The sequence below is a fragment of the Hoplias malabaricus genome, chromosome X2 (assembly GCF_029633855.1).
Source record: "Hoplias malabaricus isolate fHopMal1 chromosome X2, fHopMal1.hap1, whole genome shotgun sequence".
NCBI lineage: Eukaryota > Metazoa > Chordata > Actinopteri > Characiformes > Erythrinidae > Hoplias > Hoplias malabaricus.
In genome coordinates this window covers 24,279,262-24,303,118 of record NC_089819.1, presented here as the reverse complement: position 1 = coordinate 24,303,118, position 23,857 = coordinate 24,279,262, and the positions used below count along the sequence as shown (strand labels likewise).

The 23,857-nt window shown below is 43.5% G+C and overlaps 1 protein-coding gene across 2 annotated transcripts in view; it reads left to right on the top strand.

Moving 5' to 3' along the window:
• Window positions 1–23,857, top strand: part of LOC136676494 (protein mono-ADP-ribosyltransferase PARP8-like) — a 74,213-nt gene that overhangs the window by 37,777 nt on the left and 12,579 nt on the right. The window contains exons 7-12 of one of the 2 annotated variants that reach the window (XM_066653568.1): window positions 1,629–1,723; window positions 13,129–13,189; window positions 13,307–13,394; window positions 16,613–16,679; window positions 16,828–16,956; window positions 20,836–21,451. In XM_066653568.1, the coding sequence (XP_066509665.1) occupies window positions 1,629–1,723; window positions 13,129–13,189; window positions 13,307–13,394; window positions 16,613–16,679; window positions 16,828–16,956; window positions 20,836–21,451 (1,056 nt within the window). Of the gene's footprint in view, window positions 1–1,628; window positions 1,724–13,128; window positions 13,190–13,303; window positions 13,395–16,612; window positions 16,680–16,827; window positions 16,957–20,835; window positions 21,452–23,857 lie in introns of both variants that reach the window. The other variant, XM_066653567.1, reaches the window with a different exon arrangement.

Sequence of the window (23,857 nt, the reverse complement as noted above, 5' to 3'; positions counted from 1 at the left end):
GTCTGTGAGGAGTGTGGTGTGTTCTCCCTGTGTTTGTGTGGGTTTCCTCCGGGTGACTGTCTGTGAGGAGTGTGGTGTGTTCTCCCTGTGTCTGCATGGGTTTCCTCCGGGTGACTGTCTGTGAGGAGTGTGGTGTGTTCTCCCTCTCTCTGTGTGGGTTTCCTCCGGGTGACTGTCTGTGAGGAGTGTGGTGTGTTCTCCCTGTGTCTGTGTGGGTTTCCTCCGGGTGACTGTCTGTGATGAGTGTGGTGTGTTCTTTCTGTGTCTGAGTGGGTTTCCTCCGGGTGACTGTCTGTGAGGAGTGTGGTGTGTTCTCCCTGTGTCTGCGTGGGTTTCCTCCGGATGACTGTCTGTGAGGAGTGTGGCATGTTCTCCCTGTGTCTGCATGGGTTTCCTCTGAGTGACTCTCTATAAGGAGTGTGGTGTGTTCTTTCTGTGTCTGTGTGGGTTTCCTCCGGGTGCTCCTGTTTCCTCCCACAGTCCAAAAACACACGTTGGTAGGTGGATTGGCATTTTAAATGTGACTGTAGGTGTGAGTGTGTGTGTGTGTCACCCTGTGAAGGACTGGCGCCCCCTGCAGGGTGTGTTCCTGCCTTGCGCCCAATGATTCCACTTAGGCTCTAGACCCACCGCGACCCTGAATGAATGAATGTTTTAAAGTACATGTGAATTGACCAGGTTTTGCAAATAAAAATAACATTTCTGCTGAGTGAAAATAGGCAGTCATGACTGGAGAGGGTGAATTTTAATGGTCTAATCACTTGAAGCCCCTTCTTTTCTCACGGCTCTTTGTGAGAATTCACAGAAGAGATAAATCCTCGTTTTTCAAAAAGTACAATAACTGCTGTGGTTTTGGGGCTATTATTTGAGACAGTGTTTAGTATTCATCAGGGGTAAACCTAGTTTTGTATTCTCAGGCCTTTTGAAATTCATATACAGTGCCTACTTTACATTTTTATTCAAGCTGCTGCAGAGAATCAGCTTTTGATCGTACCTTAAATTGAACTGGACACTGGAAAGGAAATAACAGGAATAAAAATAATAAGCACTCTTTTGTAATTCTCTCTATTTTTATTTGTGGAAACGCCTTTTTTTGAGTCATGTTCCAGCTGTTTTTCATGGATTAACTTTCAAAGCTGAACTGTCGAAGCTGTCTCATTACTGTTATTGTGGTTTTTATTGACAATAGACCGTTATGACACCCTGATTTTAAGGCACTGTTAGATGTGCAGTGTCTGCGAGTACAAATATAACAGCTTGCCGTTTGAGGCATTCTCTGAGTAGCTTTGAACTAACACAGAGATTATTCATGTCTCGGGGGAGATTTTTGAGCATGTTCTTTGTTCCTTTCTCCTCAAAACTCCTCAAAAAATCTAAACTAAAAAAACCTTTGCCTTTTTCATCATCTCAGCGAATGTTAAAATACATCCTGGAGACGGCAGGTAAAACGGGAATGAGTTATCTACAGAACTATTTATTGACTAACTTTGTCAGAGCTGGAGACATATTCTCCTTTGGACAATGAGTGTTTTGGCCAATGCTGAGTAAATGCACTGCTGCTGTGGCTTAGTGTCTGCCCCTGACGTTTGTGTGTGTGTGTGTGTGTCTGTCTTGTTTGTCTCTGACAGGTGAATTATGACGGCGAGCTTCACAAACACCCCCAGCTGGAGGCTGACCTGGCAGCCGTGAGGGACTTATACGGCCATCATGCAGTATCGCTCAGGTGTGTGGTCTCTCTTTCACTCCTCCTGGACTCTTTTAATCCAGCTTAAAGCCGTACTCCAGTCACTCCCTCCGGAAAATTGTCTCCCTCATAAGTCATAGCTTGTTGACGGCTGATTCTCCTGAAATTCCTCATGAGAAAGCATCAGATAAAAAGGAAACGTCTGAATAATAATAAAAAAAGATTAAAGTAATTTCCAGTATCAAAACTGAGCCGGTTCTGAGCGCTGGTGAGAAACAGTGGAGTTCAGCTGCAGATAAACAAGAGTGCTATGATCTCAGCGCTGAAACTTTACTGAAATCTCCACTCAGTCTCAAGGGGACACAGGCATGAGACCTGTGTTGTCTAAATGAGACTACACAGATATTAAGGAGGAACTGCACAAATCTTAAGGAGGAACTGCAGAGATGTTAAGGAGGATGTAAGGATAAGAGCTACAGAGATATCATAGAGAAACTACAGAGATATCACAGTGAAACTACAGAGGTATTAAGGAGGATGTAAGGATAAGAGCTACAGAGATATCACAGAGAAACTACAGAGATATCACAGTGAAACTAAAGATATCACAGAGAAACTACAGAGATATTAAGGAGGATGTAAGGATAAGAGCTACAGAGGTATCATAGAGAAACTACAGAGATATCACAGAGAAACTACAGAGATATCACAGAGAAACTACAGAGATATTAAGGAGGATGTAAGGATAAGAGCTACAGAGGTATCATAGAGAAACTACAGAGATATCACAGAGAAACTACAGAGATATCACAGTGAAACTACAGAGATATCACAGAGAAACTACAGAGATATCACAGAGAAACTACAGAGATATTAAGGAGGATGTAAGGATAAGAGCTACAGAGATATCATAGAGAAACTACAGAGATATCACAGTGAAACTACAGAGATATCACAGAGAAACTACAGAGATATTAAGGAGGATGTAAGGATAAGAGCTACAGAGGTATCATAGAGAAACTACAGAGATATCACAGAGAAACTACAGAGATGTCACAGAGAAACTACAGAGATATCACAGTGAAACTACAGAGATATCACAGAGAAACTACAGAGATATCACAGAGAAACTACAGAGATATTAAGGAGGATGTAAGGATAAGAGCTACAGAGATATCATAGAGAAACTACAGAGATATCATAGAGAAACTACAGAGATATCATAGAGAAACTACAGAGATATCACAGTGAAACTACATATATATCACAGTGAAACTACAGAGATATCACAGAGAAACTACAGAGATATCACAGAGAAATGACAGAGATATCACAGAGAAACTACAGAGATATCACAGTGAAACTAAAGAGATATCACAGAGAAACTACAGAGATATCACAGTGAAACTACAGAGATATTAAGGAGGATGTAAGGATAAGAGCTACAGAGATATCATAGAGAAACTACAGGGATATCACAGAGAAACTACAGAGATATCACAGTGAAACTAAAGAGATATCACAGTGAAACTACAGAGATATCACAGAGAAACTACAGAGATATTAAGGAGGATGTAAGGATAAGAGCTACAGAGATATCACAGAGAAACTACAGAGATATCACAGAGAAACTACAGAGATATTAAGGAGGATGTAAGGATAAGAGCTACAGAGATATCACAGAGAAACTATAGAGATATTAAGGAGGATGTAAGGATAAGAGCTACAGAGATATCACAGTGAAACTACAGAGATATCACAGAGAAACTACAGAGATATCACAGAGAAACTACAGAGATATTAAGGAGGATGTAAGGATAAGAGCTACAGAGATATCACAGTGAAACTACTGAGATATCACAGAGAAACTACAGAGATATCACAGTGAAACTACAGAGATATCACAGAGAAACTACAGAGATATTAAGGAGGATGTAAGGATGAGAGCTACAGAGATATCACAGAGAAACTACAGAGATATCACAGTGAAACTACAGAGATATCACAGTGAAACTACAGAGATATCACAGTGAAACTAAAGCGATATCACAGAGAAACTACAGAGATATCACAGTGAAACTACAGAGATATCACAGAGAAACTACAGAGATATTAAGGAGGATGTAAGGATAAGAGCTACAGAGATATCACAGAGAAACTACAGAGATATCACAGTGAAACTACAGAGATATCACAGTGAAACTAAAGAGATATCACAGTGAAACTACAGAGATATCACAGTGAAACTAAAGAGATATCACAGAGAAACTACAGAGATATCACAGTGAAACTAAAGAGATATCACAGAGAAACTACAGAGATATCACAGAGAAACTACAGAGATATCACAGTGAAACTACAGAGATATCACAGAGAAACTACAGAGATATTAAGGAGATCTTTTCCAAATGTGTTCTGAGCCAATGTCAGGTTTAATTCAGCTCTTACATAGGCCTAGTTTTGAATCCCAAATACTAATTGATACAGCGTAGAGCTCCATTAATCCAGAGGACACTGTTTTATTGCTCCATAGTACAATGTTGAGGGGCTTTATAACCCTCTCACTCACGATTGGCTCGGGGCATGGTGAACTTTAGCTGTTGTGAAGCTGAACCAGAGTTTCCCATTTCACTTCATGAATTTTTCATAGTGTTTATGAGACAAAATGATGAATTGAGTAGAAAATGATAATGTTTTTCAGTTCTGCTGCTCTTGGTGTACCTGTAGAGTGGCAACTCAGCACCCGTAATGGACAAAATACCCCTGGTCATACAGTCAGTTGCTCAAAGCAGAAAAGCAGCTGAAGCGAAATTAACTTATAATAGAAAGCAGTGGGCAGGTGCTTCAGTTTCTATTATGAGCAGGTTTCGAGTCGATGTTCTTTGCAGGAACCTGTTAAAACAATGGTGATCAACAGTCTGCTACACCTGCAGGAGAGGGATTAGGTAGAAAAGGGCAGATGCATTCGAAGCTTGTAGGTAAGACATCCCAGTGACATTTATATGTGTCCTATACAAGATATCACAAGTCACTACAGAAAAAAGAACCTTACCTAGAATACGTTCTGGAGTGCTTTGCTCGTTTGAACGAGAGTCTGTATTGTATTTCAAGAAATACTCAACCTCTTCAAAACTGAATAGATTCATATAATGACGTCTGTTCTCACTAGATTTCTGAGACCAAACCTGCTGATAGCTTCTGAGAAATACCTAAAACTCTTTCTCTTATTACATTTATATTTACGACGTTCAGCAGATTCAGAAATTCGGAGGGACTTACAAAAGTGCTTTGTCATCTACTCAGAAAATGGGTTCAATATGTCCTTGAACTAAGATGCTCTCTAAATGTGGAAATTAGTTATTTATAAGTGTTTTATAAATAAAAGTACTCTTATTATTATTATTATTATTATTATTATTATTATTATTATTATTATTATTATTATATTGTATTATTATAATAATATTATTATGAATAATATGAGTGGCACGGTGGCACAGCAGGTTAGTGTCTCAGTCACATAGCTCCAGGGACCTGGGTTTGTGGGTTTGAGCCACTCTCCGGGTGACTGTCTGTGAGGAGTGTGGTGTGTTCTCCATGTGTCTGCGTGGGTTTTCTCCGGGTGACTGTCTGTGAGGAGTGTGGTGTGTTCTCTCTGTGTCTGCATGGGTTTCCTCTGGGTGAACTTATACAAAGTAGTCAGCTTAGAAAGCATATAGTCAATGAGGTCAATTCAAATCAAATCAAATTTATTTGTATAGCGCCTTTTACAACTGACGTTTTCACAAAGCAGCTTCACAGTTTCAAAACAGAACATTTAAATCAAAGCCCAATGCAAGCAAGCCGAAGGCGACAGTGGCAAGGAAAAACTCCCTCGAGGCTGGAGGAAGAACCTTGTGAGGAACCAAGACTCACAAAGGGGACCCATCCTCCTCTGATCAAACTATAGATTGAAATTCAATGAGGAGTGTGGTGTGTTCTCTCTGTGTCTGCGTGGGTTTCCTCCGGGTGACGATCTGTGAGGAGTGTGGTGTGTTCTCCCTGTGTCTGTGTGGGTTTCCTCCGGGTGACTGTCTGTGAGGAGTGTGGTGTGTTCTCTTTGTGTCTGCGTGGGTTTCCTCCGGGTGACTGTCTGTGAGGAGTGTGGTGTGTTCTCCCTGTGTCTGCGTGGGTTTCCTCCGGGTGACTGTCTGTGAGGAGTGTGATGTGTTCTCTCTGTGTCTGCGTGGGTTTCCTCCGGGTGACTGTCTGTGAGGAGTGTGATGTGTTCTCTCTGTGTCTGCGTGGGTTTCCTCCGGGTGACTGTCTGTGAGGAGTGTGATGTGTTCTCTCTGTGTCTGCGTGGGTTTCCTCCGGGTGACGGTCTGTGAAAGAGTGTGGTGTGTTCTCCCTGTGAAGGACTGGCGCCCCCTGCAGGGTGTGTTCCCTCCTTGCTCCCAGTGATTCCGGCTAGGCTCCGAACCCACTGCGACCCTGAACTGGATAATGGTTACAGACAATGAATGAATGAATTAATTAATTTTATAATGAGCATGTAGTGTGAAGTATTCGTCTATACCAGGACACAGAATATATTCTGCATATGAAGTGAAGTTTAGAAGCAGGGGTGGGTAAGGTTTGAATCGGAAATACCTGAATAGAGAAAACAGAACATATCTTAAGTGAATATGCTTTCTAAGCTGACCACGGAGAACAAATTTAGCACAAAATGTGGCACAGAAAATAAGTAAAGGGGAAAGGAAGTAATAGATTTCTGCACTCCATCACTCTTCATAACAAAAGTCTTGTCTTATTGTATTTGAATTGGGTTTGTTTTGTACAAGTATTCACATAAGCACTAACTTGCTTTTACAGTCTTCACTGTGAAAAAGAAACACCTTTCAATTTTTTGTTTAATAAAATAGAGCTGAAGTAGAAAAGAAACTTTAATGATAACGTTTAGAGAAAAGCTCTCTTCAGCCTGAACTTCTGCTTTAATATTCAGATCATGCAAAATGAAAGCCTTGAAACATGTTATTTATCACTAATGCCTTGAGGGATCCGCTCACTCTGAAGCCCATTGTGTTTGTTTAGCTCCGTTAACTCAGTCAGTCTTTCAACACAGTTTCCGCTGTACGCACCATGCTGTTTTGAATGGGGAAGATAGCACCTGCCACAGCTGCCCAGACACTACCACTTGCCCTTGCTGTGTGTCACTAAGATAAATGGGCAGGGCCTGTAGATCCCCCTCATGCATTTCCAGGACTATGCGCCATGAGCTATGATTTATGGGTTATGACATGCCCAAGCTCTGTCCTTCCTGTCTCCCTCTCTGGCAGGGTTACCTCACTAAAGGTCACGCCATAGTGTCACTCTGCTCTCTCAGGTGTCTGTCTGCCAGACTCATCGTTCGGGTTTTGGGTGATTAGATGATGTAATCACCTGGATGTCAGTCCTAACAGTGTTAATTTGGACATACTTGTCATAGTGCTTGCCCTATCATTGAGCAAATGAGAGTCAGATTTCTGGGGTTTACTATTATTATTATTGTTAGGTTATTTTTTTTCTTGGTCTGCTGCTCAGTTGCTTACTCATGTAGCACAAGGTAATTTCTACCACCAACAATTAGAAAGCAGTGCTTATGAAAGTGAATGAAATGAAGAACCGAGTTTTTTTATAAAGTGGGTTCCACAGATGGTCATGTCCGTGTTTAGTAATTAACTCACTAGTTAGCAGTATATTCATTCATTCATTATCTGTAACCCTTATCCAGTTCAGGGTTGCGGTGGGTCCAGAGCTTACCTGGAATCATTGGGTGCAAGGCGGGAATACACCCTGGAGGGGGCGCCAGTCCTTCACAGGGCAACACACACTCACACACTCACACCTACGGATACTTTTGCGTCGCCAATCCACCTACCAACGTGTGTTTTTGGACTGTGGGAGGAAACCGGAGCACCTGGAGGAAACCCACCACACTCCTCACAGACAGTCACCCGGAGGAAACCCACGCAGACACAGGGAGAACACACCACACTCCTCACAGACAGTCACCTGGAGGAAACCCACACAGACACAGGGAGAACACACCACACTCCTCACAGACAGTCACCTGGAGGAAACCCACGCAGACACAGGGAGAACACACCACACTCCTCACAGACAGTCACCCGGAGGAAACCCACGCAGACACAGGGAGAACACACCACACTCCTCACAGACAGTCACCCAGAGGAAACCCACGCAGACACAGGGAGAACACACCACACTCCTCATAGACAGTCACCCAGAGGAAACCCACGCAGACACAGAGAGAACACACCACACTCCTCACAGACAGTCACCCGGAGGAAACCCACACAGACACAGGGAGAACACACCACACTCCTCACAGACAGTCACCTAGAGCTGTGTGACTTAGTTAGCAGTATATTTGTTTTGAAAACATGCAAAAAAATAATCACATGAAAAAGCATGGAGAAAAAGCTGATTGCTCCTTTTATGGTGATTTTAAACGCAGATCAGCAATTTTATATTGTGACCTTGCCTGTCATAAGACTGTGTGGTCTCAGATGAAGGAGGCCAGCTGTCTGAACTCAGGACGTGCTGATTGCTGCCGTGTCCATCTCAGAGAGACTGACACTGAGCGCCTCTTACGTTCCACAATCAGCGTCCGACAAATGTTCCTCCAGTGAGATTATAGGGCTTTCACTTCAGGGCTTCACTCTTATCATCGGTTTGATTGAGAACGTCTCTGAAGTGGCCCTGGCTGTTGGTGAAACATTTCCTAGCAGCATCTGTCTGCAAAATCTTGAGAAAATGCTCGCGGTTGACAACATAAACCAGGAAGGAATCACAGCAAATGCTCCCAAGCTGTTGCTAAAAAAATGATTCATCTGTACAGTCTGGCCCTGTCCTGACTTCATGCTTAGGAAGGCTATTAAAAGCAGGATTCTCTGAATACTGGGCATCTACGCTGTGATTTTAAAGGTTGTAGACATCCTCTATAACTTGAAGTGAATTATTCAGCTATTTTAATGTGCAGTTGTGCACACACAGCTTGTATATTGTCTGTAGAAAAACATGTAATGAGACAGTCTTAAGGTCACTATGTTCAATACCACACGTGGACTATAAATCATAGAGTGCTATAAAGACACCAGGCTCTGGAGCAGTGGAACTGTATTCTCTGGAGTCATTCAGCTCCATTCAATACTTTTGGGATGAGTTGGAGTGGTGTTTACGGTCACAAAACCTTGTCCAGTGTTTGTACCTCATCCCTCTAATGTTCTTATGGCTAAATGTCATCAGATCCTCACAGATTTCATATAAAATGTGCCCAGGAGCTGTTACAGCAGACTTATTAGTCCTAATTTCAGCAGAAGTGTGGGATGAGCTGGTGTCCTCAAACTGTTGGGCTCTCTGTTTTTTTTCTGTTCAGTGGTTGTGTGTTTGACCTTTCCGCTGTGGACCGGTCTCTCCCGTGTTTGGCGTCTGACTGAGAGCATGGAAAGTTAGTGCACTTGTTTCACTCTGTGTCCTCAGCTGACGTGCAGCTGTGTGTGCAGCGGAGTTTCTGTAAAGTTCAGAAGCAGTGTAATGCTAAGTGTGTATCTGTGAAAATAGGAAATATATCCAAGCTCAATTCCCAAAAGATAGTGGGGGAATCTCCTTTGGAGTATGGTGTGTTCTCCCTGTGTCTGCATGGGTTTCCTCTGAGTGACTGTCTGTGAGGAGTGTGGTGTGTTCTCCCTGTGTCTGCGCGGGTTTCCTCCGGGTGACTGTCTGTGAGGAGTGTGGTGTGTTCTCCCTGTGTCTGCGCGGGTTTCCTCCGGGTGACTGTCTGTGAGGAGTGTGGTGTGTTCTCCCTGTGTCTGCGTGGGTTTCCTCCGGGTGACTGTCTGTGAGGAGTGTGGTGTGTTCTCCCTGTGTCTGTGTGGGTTTCCTTCAGGTGACTGTCTGTGAGGAGTGTGGTGTGTTCTCCCTGTGTCTGCATGGGTTTCCTCCCACAGTCCAAAAAACACACGTTGGTAGGTGGATTGGCGACTCAAAAAGTGTCCTTAGGTGTGAGTGTGTGTGTTGCCCTGTGAAGGACTGGCGCCCCCTCCAGGGTGTATTATTGCCTTGCACCCAATGATTCCAGGTAAACTCTGGAGCCACCGCTACCCTGAACTGGATAAGGGTTACAGAAAATGAATGAATGAATGAATGTATTATATTTAGTATATTTTTATTACAGTCAAATTCTTACAAATTATTGTATTGTAATAAAGTATTTTGAGAATTGTCTTTTTTTTCTTATAAAGTTAAGTGCATATTTCAAGTGCATCTTTCAAAGTTATTTATTGAGGAAATGACTACTATCTTGGTATTCTGAGATTCCTGAACTAATCTCGATTGGTGTAGGATTGGTGTCTTTATCGTTTTTGCCATTAGCACCGATGTACATAGCTGGTGGTTTGCATTGTTTTTCAAAAGCATTTTAAAGGATTCCAGAACCACTGGCAATGAACAGTTTATTTTTGGAGCTATGAATATTATGAGATTGAGGATTGAGAACTGTAGAAGCCTGATGACTTTCCAGGCACTCGAGGATCTTTTTACCCATTTCTGTGTAGGTATGAAAGGTTGAGCTTGAGAGTGGTGGAGTATTATCTCCTGACCCCCTGCTTTGCAGATTCTTTGCTTCTCGCTGGCTCATTGGTTGCTGCGTTCCCATGACAATGTCGTGTTCAGAGTGTCACAACAAAGTCATCATGAAGATTTTATGAAAAAATTAATGCATGGCCTAGGATGACTGCCAGAACCTGAATAGAAACATGAACCAAGTTGTTGAAAGAGCGTTCATTCGAAGTGACACACTGTGTATTTCTACTGTGACCAGTCTCACAACAGTGTTTGTCCGGTGGGGTTTAGAAAAATATGACTTTCCTGATGACCACAGACTGAACTCTCATCATCAGGTTTTTGAGATGCCATTTCCACTTATGTGTACGACGGTCCACTGCCCAGTATAATGAACTTAAAGCCAACAGAAAGTGGTGATTCTGTTCCTCCAGATCTCGCTCCAGCTGGAGGGAGCACTGTGTTTTTACTGAACGTAGTCAGAGTGCTTGAATTGTATCTCTGCAAAGTTTTCACTGGGAACAAAACAGCAAAATCTGCCCAACAGGACGATAATCAGAATCCAAGTACTTTCCCATGGTACCTGTATAGATCCAGCCAAGTAAGGCTCCCATTTGTTTGGACAAAAGGCCTAAATGCTTTAAATTAAACAGCAATTTATTAGTTGTACAAAGTGTTATTTGTATAAAGTATAATTGTAATTAGGGCGGCACGGTGGTGCAGCAGGTAGTGTCGCAGTCACACAGCTCCAGGGACCTGGAGGTTGTGGGTTCGATTCCCGCTCCGGGTGACTGTCTGTGAGGAGTGTGGTGTGTTCTCCCTGTGTCTGCGTGGGTTTCCTCCGGGTGACTGTATGTGAGGAGTGTGGTGTGTTCGTGTCCACGTGGGTTTCCTCCGGGTGACTGTCTGTGAGGAGTGTGGTGTGTTCTCCCTGTGTCTGCATAGGTTTCCTCCGGGTGACTGTCTGTGAGGAGTGTGGTGTGTTCTCCCTGTGTCTGCGTGGGTTTCCTCCGGGTGACTGTCTGTGAGGAGTGTGGTGTGTTCTCCCTGTGTCTGCGTGGGTTTCCTCCGGGTGACTGTCTGTGAGGAGTGTGGTGTGTTCTCCCTGTGTCTGCGTGGGTTTCCTCCGGGTGACTGTCTGTGAGGAGTGTGGTGTGTTCTCCTTGTGTCTGCATGGGTTTCCTCCGGGTGCTCCAGTTACCTCCCACACTCCAAAAACACATGTTGATAGTTGGGTTGGCGACTCAAAAGTGTCCGTAGGTGTGTGTGAGTGAATGTGTGAGTGTTGCCCTGTGAAAGACTGGTGCCCCCTCCTTGCGCCCAATGATTCCAGGTAGGCTCTGGCCCCAGCGCGACCCTGAACTGGGTAAGCGCTTAAAGATAACCAACGAATGAATGAATGAATTAATTAATAATTGTAATTAAAAATTCAAACATTCTCCCAATCTTTTGTCATGTTCTGGTAACTTTTGCACAGTTATAAAAATGACAATTGTAATTTAATTAAAAAAAATACAACCAAATATTAAGTGTTTTGAAAATGGCAAGTGACAAAAATGTATTGGTCGCTGTGATCATTATGAGCTCCAGCAGGAAAAAGCACTGCCAAAGTATGTGCATCAATTTGTTCTGTTCTTGGGGAAAAACGTATATCGAAAATGACGTGTGTGTTTTGGTTTAGATGATTATAAGATGGTGATTTTGATGTTAGTCTTCGTGAAGCATTCAGCACTAGTTTAAATACTGATTTGTTTGCAGTATGAGTGTGTTGTGCTTCTGTGGTCGACGCCCTGTTGGCCTGCTGTAGGAAGTTCTCAGCTACATCATTTCTGTCCAGTCTGCCAAGGCTGCTGTTTTTGGATAAATGCCAGTGTACTGAACAGTAGTGTCATCAGTTTGGTGTGTCCTCACATGTCTCTGACGACTGCAGCTGCTGCTGGAAAAAATGAACAGAGCACTCATCTGAAAGCCAGACTTGGTGTAGAATAGGAATAATATTCCTCCAAGATTTTTTTTAATCTCTTACATTTCTGTGTGGACTTGAGGGCATTCACATTTATTTGTGGATTATACAGGGTGGGCCATTTATATGGATACACCTTAATAAAATGGGAATGGTTGGTGATATTAACTTCCTGTTTGTGGCACATTAGTATATGGGAGGGGGGGGGACTTTTCAAGATGGGTGGTGATCATGGCGGCCATTTTGAAGTCGGCCATTTTGGATCCAACTTTTGTTTTTTCAATGGGAAGAGGGTCATGTGACACATCAAACTTATTGGGAATTTCACAATAAAAACAATGGTGTGATTGGTTTTAACATAACTTTATTCTTCCTTGAGTTATTTACAAGTTTCTGACCACTTATAAAATGTGTTCAAAGTGCTGCCCATTGTGTTGGACTGTCAATGCAACCCTCTTCTCCCACTCTTCACACACTGATAGCAACACCGCAGGAGAAATGCTAGCACAGGCTTCCAGTATCCATTGTTTTTCTTGTGAAATTCCCAATACGTTTGATGTGTCACATGACCCTCTTCCCATTGAAAAAACAAAAGTTGGATCCAAAATGGCCAACTTCAAAATGGCCCCCTCCCATATACTAATGTGCCACAAACAGGAAGTTAATATTACCAACCATTCCCATTTTATTAAGGTGTATCCATATAAATGACCCACCCTGTATATTATATATAAGGATGAGCTGTGTATAATGAGGGTATAATTGGATGGAGCTCCTTTAGTCCAAAAACCCTGTTCTGTATGTGCTTAATATTTGCACGTGGGTCTGTGGGTCCCAGCCTCTATCGTTTAACAAATGCATTTTATGTTTCTTTTAGGGAATATGGTGCAATTGATGATGTAGACATTGATCTACACATTGATGTCAGTTTCCTAGATGTAAGTATTAATGTTTACTATTCTGTTAGATAGAAATAACTTGTAAAATGCTTTAATAAACTAAGGATGTGTGTGGTGTGAGAATACATCAATAGGTTGAACTCTTGTCTTCAGGAGGAAATTGCCCTCGCCTGGGACGTGATCAGGACGGAACCTGTCATTGTACGTCTTCACTGCTCCCTCACACAGTATCTCAATGGACCAGGTCAGAAAACACACACACACACACACACACACACACACACATTTTAATGGCCTGTAATGGCATTTCTTACGTGAATAATGTGGCTTTAATCTCTGGTAAATAACAGTGAATTGCAAGTCTATTACATCCCAGTTTTCTGAGAGTGATTCAATTGATGCCTGAATTATTCAAATGTTTATTGCTGAAATATGTATAGCTATGTATTAGAGAAATGCTTGGGTAGATATTTTTCAGTGGAGAATATTGTATCCGCCAGAACCAAACCTCCAAAAATGTAGAGGAGAAGAAAATAACATGCTTGACTTTCACTGTACGCTAATGCAATTTAAGCTAATTACATTTTAGTGAAAATATAAAAGGCAGCTTGTGTTTTCAGATTAAGCAGAAAACATCACTAATAGAGATACAACGTTTTGTTCCGACAGTGACAATGTACTTCTCCGGGAGGACAGACACATCAGAGGATGTTAAAGATCAGATAAAGGTTGATGAAAGACTTATCTAAGGTTGATCGGTTTCCTACGATATTCAGTTAAAAAAACTAAGATCTAATCTTCAGGGCCTTTTCTTTTTGTCATAGAGACTATTTGGAAAATAGAAAATCCCTGGCATGATTTTCAGAGATAATTTTGATCAAATGCAACTTATTTTTAAACATCTTTTGAATTGCTGACGTAATAGCGGCTATTGAGTGGAGTAGTGATACAGGGAGCACACATTTCGCTTTGAGTTAAGCACTGATAGCATATTTCTTGCCCTGCAAAAGATTTGTGCCTCCTCCAGAGTGTGATTCTGGGTTGGCTCCGGACCCACCGTGACCCTGTACTGAATAAGCATATTTCTTTACAACTTAAAAATGATGTGTAAATTAATGGACAAATTAAATAGTGTAAAATAAATTCTTGAATAAAGACATTTCCCGCCCCAAAATACCTGATATACAGGAGGTCCTCAGGTTACGTCAGTCCCGAGTTACAATGTTTCGTGGTTATGACACATCTCCCATTTACTGTATAAAGCCTTGTTTCGACTTAAGTGGATTTGCGTCGTAAACGTCGTAACGTGAACTTCGTGTGTGGTGTGCGTGGCGCGGCGGAAGAATACACGGTTACGCGGCTCGGGACCGAGGAGGATAGGTGTTAGGACAGGATAAGCACTTTAAATTTGAAATAAATTCGTAATTCATAACACTGTCCACATCAATTTCTGTTTGATCCCAGTCTTTCTTTCATTCTGTGTCAGTGATAGCCTTCTGTTTGTTCTTCATCAGAAACAAGGGTCCTGCGATACACACTTGAGCAGATTTGTCACAGTTTGTAACCGTCTCGTCTAAAAAATGAGAGTTTTTTAAAGCGAAGATCAAGAGCTGCAGCTTGAATATATACTGCTCTGAAGTCTCCCACCTCCTGCAAATTTTGCCCTTCAGTGTTTTAATGGCTGCACTGTCATCCTCATGCACTTGCAGATGGTGTCTTCATACTGATGATCACAGGCAAAGTGGCAGTAAAACAAAGCATTTATGTTCTGTGACAGTATCTGAGAGTAACCATGAGCTTCAGGACTGAAACGGTCCTCTGCCGCTCTCCACCGGGCCGTATTTAATCTAGAGGACATTACACAGTAATAAGAAAATGCGAAAAAAAATTGACATCAGAATTATACCCACTTTTTCTCTGCAGAAGTTGGAAAAATGCTACTCAGAGATAAATGTAAATTTCAGTATTGTTATAATATGATTTTAGAGAATGAAAGGTGCTGGGGAGTGGTCCCATGCACGTATTGGGTGAGTTTGTGGTCTGTCGCTCTTTGTAGGAGGTGCCCTTCCTGCTGTGGCTTTAGCCGTGTTTTTGAAAGTACACAAACATGTACATGTTGCAAGGTTTGGGACAGGGAGCACACAGTTATGTCAGTTTGAAACAATCCCTTGTGCACTCATTTGTTTCCCAATTTATCACAAAATAAAAGTGCAGCACTGCCCTCCATGAACTGATTTCTCTTTTTTCTTTTGATGATGCTGAAGCTTTCACACGTATTTGACGTAAACTACCACACAACGTGTAGCTGCTACTGTGCGACAAGCCTGATCCTCCCTAAGGGCCGCTTTAATGCGGAATTGTAATTTGTTCCCTGTACAAAAACCGCTCGCCCAGTTCCCCTGGACGCCGCGCCACTTAACAACCGAGCACAGTCTTGTTTGCCGTGCTGTGATGTACGACAGCCACTTGCTTTCTCCTGGAATGTCCTATGCGTCTGTGACTCTAGTCTCTGAGCAGTGTTTGCTGCATTGTGATGCTCTTCTGTTTCAAAAGCAAACAACTACATTCACCTGTGATCTGTAATAAAGTGGGCAGTCGCTGCTGCATCAGCTTACATTTGCTGTGACCTGGTTTCCTTCGGGGTGACTGTATGTGAGGAGTGTGGGGTGTTCTCCCTGTGTCTGCATGGGTTTCCTCCGGGTGACTGTCTGTGAGGAGTGTGGTGTGTTCTCCCTGTGTCTGCATGGGTTTCCTCCGGGTGACTGTCTGTGAGGAGTGTGGTGTGTTCTCCCTGTGTCTGCATGGGTTTCCTCCGGGTGACTGTCTGTGAGGAGTGTGGTGTGTTCTCCCTGTGTCTGCGTGGGTTTCCTCCGGGTGACTGTGAGGAGTGTGGTGTGTTCTCCCTGTGTCTGCGTGGGTTTCCTCCGGGTGACTGTCTGTGAGGAGTGTGGTGTGTTCTTCCTGTGTCTGCGTGGGTTTCCTCCGGGTGGCTGTCTGTGAGGAGTGTGGTGTGTTCTCCCTGTGTCTGCCTGGGTTTCCTCCGGGTGACTGTCTGTGAGGAGTGTGGTGTGTTCTCCCTGTGTTTGCGTGGGTTTCCTCCGGGTGCTTCGGTTTCCTCCCACAGTCCAAAAACACATGTTGTTAGGTGGATTGGCGACTCAAAAGTGTCCGTAGGTGTGAGTGTGTGTGTTGCCCTGTGTGCCCTCCAGGGTGTGTTCCTGCCTTGCGCCCAATGATTCCAGGTAGGCTCTGGACCCACCGCGACTCTGAACTGGATAAGTGTTACAGATAATGAATGAATGAATGAATGAATGATGAATGAATGAATGATGAATGAATTCACTGTCTACAAACCACTGGGCTTATAGTTTATATGTTAAGAATAAAGGGCTTTAGGAAATACAGTGAAAAACTACAAAACCACCATGAAATTGTTGATTTTTCTTTTCTGCTATTTTTCAGTTCCCACCGTTGATGTATTTCAAGTGTCCACAAAAGACAGGTTTGGCCTGGGACATCAGCTGAAAAAGTATTTCATTTCATATTTTTGTATTATTATTAGAGAATGTCTTTAAAATATTTGACGATTTGTTGTGTTACTTCCTTGTAAAGATGGCCACACTGCTTCTGAGCCTCCTCTAGATGACCTTTTGAATCCGTGTGCTCTCTGTTTTCAGGATAATGCAGACCTTCGTCACACAGCAGTGGAAACATCACACTAAAGACAAACTCAACTGCCCACACAGCAAAAAGCCAACGGACAAGAAGGTGAAGTCTCCTCTGCACATATTCTCCACTCTCCGCAGGTAAGTGCAAAACATTTTGGGGCAGTGCCGATTGCTCTAAGACTGCAAGGGAAGCTCAGCTTCCCCTAAAATGTCAGAAAATAAGTGATCAAATATATACTGTTGTGTGTACATGTCATTGAATAAATATGCACCATAATGCGCTGAACTTTTGTTCAGAATCAGCTTCTTATCACTGGTAAAGACACGGCTTTCCTCTCAATCATTCCCGCAGTTTCACAGTGCTTTAAACAGTGTGGACACTGAACGTCCACAGAGTTCAATAGCGAAGCAGCGAAGTGCAGCGAAACGAGACGAGTCATTGGATAAATGCTGGGCTTTGTCCCGCCCATCGGACGCTCAGCGTCTCTGGGGGTCTATGGGGCAGTGGGCTGGCCTCGGCTGACCCGGACGCTCAGCTTCTGCATGATGATTGAATGATCTGTCTGAGGCTGTATCCCTTTTTGATTGACAGCGAAATGAGCGAATCAGCGATCCTTTGGTGTAAAGATCTGTCGGAGCATTACATTTTCATTCTGTTCTGAGTTGAACCAGACTTTCTTAATCCTCTTAGCGGCATTTTCTTTGTTAAAAACGACTAGTGACAAATCGAGCTTCTTTTTCTGGTGGGTTTTTTGTAGCTGTTTGTGTTTGGAGACTGACTTCTATCACTCTTTCTGACTTCTATCTCAGTTTCTCACCAGCGGGTGCTGCTGAGCCCCTCCACCGTCACAAAGCACTCACAGGCGGACACACTTCACATGGGCCAAGGCCGTTTAAGCAGCCTAGCTCTGCTGGACATTGAGAGGACACTAGTCAAGTCCCTAGAAAAGACGCCTTGTTGGTACGACAGGGTCACAGATCATTTTCTTAAAAAAGAACGGAGGGTAGAATTTACGTATAAATAAACCGACACATGTTAAGATGTAGGCCGAAATTGAGCTTCCCCTCCTTGAAAAACCAGCATCCGCCACTGTTTTGGGGCATATTCTACCCCAAGTGAATACAGCAGTGTTTCTCCCCCTGTTCAGGACGGCCGGTTTCGGCACCTGTTCCTTTAAATGATAATGAGCTACTTGCCGTTCACCCAGACGCTCTGGATTTCTCTTCTCCATTCTTACTCCGTGCTCTTATTTATCTGCTTGTTCTGCTCTGTTTGTTTTGCTCAGTTTAATCTTAATAAATTACACATAAATGTGGGTTCAGACTCAGATGATGGGGCAGGACAATTCTAAAGTCTCATATTTAACAGGGTGTATGTCGGTGGGCTCCAGAACCCTACATTAATGTGTGTATCGACCTGAACTAGTGTGTATTTCATGACATGACCAGTTCTACTCTCAAATCATTCAGGCTCCACCACAGGAGTGTTTCTCCCACAGAACGACAGACTGAAATGAACACTGACACGTGTCTGAATTCTCATTACTGAAAAACCTGGATTTGTATCAGCATTCATATCTTCTGTTATTGTCTTGTATCTTATCACCTCAAACTTTAAAAAAATCTCTTCATCTGTAATTAATCTGAAAATGATCTCCCAGCGAGGACAGCAGAGTTCTCCAAATGGAAAATGTAATTACAATAAAAAGCAGAAGCAGCTTCTGCACACAAGGCTGTGCTTTTCTGTTCTTTATCTCTGTCAAACTGAGCGACAGTCTGGAGTCCGAAGTGTGAACCTTAAAACATTATCTTCTTAAAATGAAAGGTCTCATAGTAACACAGTAATATCCGATTATTATGACCACCTGCTTGTTTCTGCACTCACTGTCCATTCTCTCAGGTAGTTCTACAATTGTTTAATTCTACCATTACTAACTGTAGTCCAGCTGTTGTTCTGCATACTTTGTTTGTCTCACAGTGACATTGACATGATGGTGGTGTGTCAGTGTGTGTTGAATCCGACACATCAGTGGACAAAGGTCATTTTAATTGGTGGAGTATTCTCAGTCCAGATATTGAGGGGTTCATAACCTCCAGCAGCACTGCTGTATCTGATCCACTCGTACCGGAGCAACACACAGTAACACACCACTGCTATGTCAGTGTCACTGAGCAGTGCTGAGTATGATCCACCACCACATCATACCTGCTCTGTGGGGGTCCTGAGCATTGAAGAGCAGGGTGAAATGGGGATAAGAAAGTATGCAGAGAAACAGGTAAACAACAGTCTGTGATTGTAGAACTACAAAGTGCTCCTGTGAGTGTAGAAAAAAGGAGGCAGATATGATATTCTGATATGAGTAACTTCCATTACTGTCTCATGACTACAAAACTTATTAGTTTCATAGTAGGTACCCAGTTATGGATAATAGATGCTGAGTTATATTCAGTACACTTCTTACATTTTAAAGGAACTCCATGTAATATTTTTACCTTTAAATTACAGCTTCAAAATTGTTGTGATGCTTCATTGGTGTGTAATAGGGAGTCTCTGTCATTGCTACTCTGGGCTCAGCACTGTAGAAACTGCACTATGTAATTTTTGGAGGAGGGTAGGACGTGCACAGTATAACACGTTTCTGAACATAACATGAATGAATGTTTTGGAAATCGACTGGGTTTGATGCTGGATGGTCAGTGAAGATTGTCTCAGATGAGCCTAAACTAACTATTTATAGTCAAAAATCACAGGACACCATCCATTATCTGAAACCCTTATCCAGTTCAGGGTCACCGTGGGTCCAGAGCCTACCTGGAGTCATTGGGCGCCAGTCCTTCAAAGGGCAACACACACACATTCACTCACCCACGAACACTTTTGAGTCACCTACCAACGTGTGTTTTTGGACTGTGGGATGAAACTGGAGCACCCGGAGGAAACCCACGCAGACACAGAGAGAACATACCACACTCCTCACAGACAGTCACCCGGAGGAAACCCACGCAGACACAGGGAGAACACACCACACTCCTCACAGACAGTCACCCGGAGGAAACCCAAGCAGACACAGGGAGAACACACCACACTCCTCACAGACAGTCACCCGGAGGAAACCCACGCAGACATAGGGAGAACACACCACACTCCTCACAGACAGTCACCCGGAGGAAACCCACGCAGACACAGGGAGAACACACCACACTCCTCACAGACAGTCACCCGGAGGAAACCCAAGCAGACACAGGGAGAACACACCACACTCCTCACAGACAGTCACCCGGAGGAAACCCACGCAGACACAGGGAGAACACACCACACTCCTCACAGACAGTCACCCAGAGGAAACCCACGCAGACGCAGGGAGAACACACCACACTCCTCACAGACAGTCACCCGAAGGAAACCCACGCAGACACAGGGAGAACACACGACACTCCTCACAGACAGTCACCCGGAGGAAACCCACGCAGACACAGGGAGAACACACCACACTCCTCACAGACAGTCACCCGGAGGAAACCCACGCAGACAAAGGGAGAACACCCCACACTCCTCACAGACAGTCACCCGAAGGAAACCCACGCAGACACAAGGAGAACACACCACACTCCTCACAAACAGTCACCCGAAGGAAACCCACGCAGACACAGGGAGAACACACCACACTCCTCATAGGCAGTCACCTGGAGTGGGACTCAAACCCACAACCTTCAGGTCCCTGGAGCTGTGACTGCAACATTAACCTGCTGCGCCACCATGCTGCCCTCACAGGACACCCTTTCATTTTTTGGGTATGCTACGTAACCACCTTCCCATTGCAAAAACTTGCCCTTGATCCAATATGGTGGCTTTCAATATGGCCGCCATGTTCCAGACTAAAAATCACCCATTACTTGCTGGGGTATTTTTAAATAAAAGGGTGTCCTGTAACTTTTGACTCACCAGGTATAGTCATTGTTTCTGGACCAAGTGGGGTCAGCTGCCATATTTTAATTACCTTTTCTTTTGTTTGGAAGGTCTCCCAGCTACCCTCCTCCCGGGTGTGTGAAGAGCAAGAAGAAGCTGAAGCCAGAGCAGGACGGCTGCGTGTCCAAGTCTCACCGGCTGCTGCGCCGCACCTGCTCCGGAGCCGTTAAGCCGGAGGTGGATGGCTGCGGCGGGAAACCGCACAAGCTGCTGGGCCACTCTTTGTCGGTAGAGCCTCGTCTGGAGCTGCCGGCTGTCTTGAAACCTCAGGCTCATCGCCTGCTGCCTCGAGGCAGTGTGAAGCCAGAGGATTGTGGAGGCGGCGGAGGACTGAGGCCTCACCGACTGCTGCCTCGTTCCGGAGAACCTCGCTGTGACCATGGAGCCGGAGGAGGAGGAGGAAGTGAAGGAGGAGGAGGAGGCAATGATGGCAGTAGTGCTCTGAAGCCTCATCGACTCCTCAGCCGTTCCTGCTCCGGAAACGTCCGCCCCGAGGAGCTGGACGGTCTCAAGCATCACCACCGGCTCCTCAGCAGATCCTACTCCAGCAGCACCAAGATGGGCAAGGGCGAGCTGCCCAAGGAGCACGCCTCAGAGAGCCGCCGCCTCTCCCTTACCTCAGGGCTTATCGGCATCCTGGCCCCGGCTCTCTCCTCCACACCTCCGGTAAGGATTGAGGGAGGGTCCACACCACTGTTAACTATATTCTTATTAATACTCTATGCGTTGTGTGTTTATGTGCCTGATCATTTTCCTCTGCAACCATTTCTTTGGAACTCGAGCCATCCAAGGGTTGCAAACCAGGGTTTGTAAAACCCTGCACTAGGGTTATTATGGTGCACGGTTTCATGGTTAATCACTATGCATATGAATGAACAGTTGTCTTTTCTAAATACAGATTTAAATGCCCTGTCTATTGCAGCCTTCCTATTAATTTCTGCATTTCCAGGTTCCTTAAACCAGTGATTATCCTCCCCTTTGTGTCCTGCGATTCACCAAAATGTAGACTACAGTTCTCTGTCCCCTCTTCTAGACTCCTAAATCATGCCAAGGCAACCTCAATTTGTCTGTGAAGGGGACGCAAACGGCATTGAACAAATCTTTTGGCTGTGTATTCAACAACTGCTGTAAACAAAGTACTTTGCTAAATCTCCTGCCACTCTTAGCAAGTCTGTAACTTTATCTTACACAACTGACAAATACACTGAAGACCATGGGGATTGTGATCATAACAATATTATTATTGTTATTGGCCTAGAGACGTTTGTTGATCCTCTAATTGAACAATTAGTTAACAAACTCGACGCGAGGGACCCTCTGCAGCACAGTTTAAAAGCAACATATTCTCCAACTTTTCACAAGTGAACAGTTCTGTATCTTATTGAAATGTCTGTTTTCATCAAAATACCACAAAGATCAAAGCCCACAGCAGTGTTCTCCCCCTGTCTAAACAACCCCAAATTTGCTGTTCACCCCAAACTGAGCACACAGCAGTGAGGAGTGAGGAGTAGAAGCTCTGGTTTTTAGTTGTTTTTCTTGGTTCTTTCTCCGTTTTTACTCACAGGATTCGTACGGGTGCTTGAAATCCTTGCTAGCCTCCTTGAAAAATGCTAGCCTATTAATGTTGTATTTTCCAGGTTTGAAAATTGCTGGATAAAAAAAAGCTTAAAAAGGCTTGAAATAGGCCTTTACTAGGTTAAAATATAAATGTGCATGTTTAAACATTTTACGCACAAAAGCACAGAGCAAAAAAAACTGTAGACTTATTTTCAATAGCAAGGAAAGTCTACTTAAAAACAGGTGACACGTGGAAATTTTGATTTCTTTTAAAATATGTTTATCCTTCTGCTATTACCAAATACAGTTAAAGGCTAAGCACCACTTAATGGACCTCCATGAATATTTCACGTTATTGTAGTTACTGACATGAAAAAAATGAAAATAGCAGCTTAATTTGCTTTAAAACTGACAATTTTATTAAATTGACGGAAAAACCGGAGCTCGCTACGGAAATTCTTGAACGCGACCGTGACGTCACTGGTGGACAACAGCTGAACAACGCCGTGGTAAAACACCGTTATGACTGACTGTTATGACAGTATCTAGCTAAATAACCAACATTATTCATGACAAAAGCCTAGCAATAAGCTAAACTCCAATTTAGAGGTACCGTTATTCTTGTAAATGTGATCGAAGTCGAACTCGAATTCATCCGACACTATAAACCTCGGTAATGCAGCTACGTAGCCGAGTATAATCTGAGCCACCGAGTTTAGCAAGTCAAGCTAACGTTAACTAACACCAACTAAAACAGGCGAAGTAAGTGTCCTTACCCTGTTTACCTCCATGTTACAGAGGCTCTTGAACACCTTTCGTTGGTGTCCTTACATGCCCATATTGTTGGAAAAGCGCCAGTGAAGTGAGCTACAGATAACGGAGTGAGCGGATGGTCCTTTCCAAAGTGCCCGTTTAAAGTTGACAAATTTAGTCCATTTTCTGGATATTTTGGGATCTTTGGGCCATTTGTTCACAGATGTCCCACTGTACATTGAATGATTGCAGCCAAAAACAACACACCTTTTCCTGATTTTGCATTAAATTAAGTGCAGCTTCTAGAGTTGTTGTCCACCGTCTACGTCACAGGCAAGACGCCTATTAGAGTTTCCCAACACCGTTGGGGGGGCAACTGTCTTTTAAACCTTATTTCTTCAATTAGTAAGAAATAACATGTTTTCTGACTATCAATAAACACAAGATAGGAACTCAAATTCCACTGTATTGATTTGTTTGACACTTTCATATCGCTGCTGCTTAGCCTTTAGGGATTTTTATTATCCCTTTTATAAAAATCATTTTGAATATGTATGTATGTATTTGAATAAATCTGAAATTTACTACAACTGTAAAGTGCTGGAAAACGAACCTAGGAAGTCTTTGAAAAGTGCTTGAATTTGACTTTGGAAAAACTGTCCGAAGCCTGTACTCAATTGTATTGTTTGTGTCTATTTTCCTCTGTTAAACCTTGTCATTGCAGTCTCACATAAATGCAGGTACAGCGCTGAGATTGGAGAA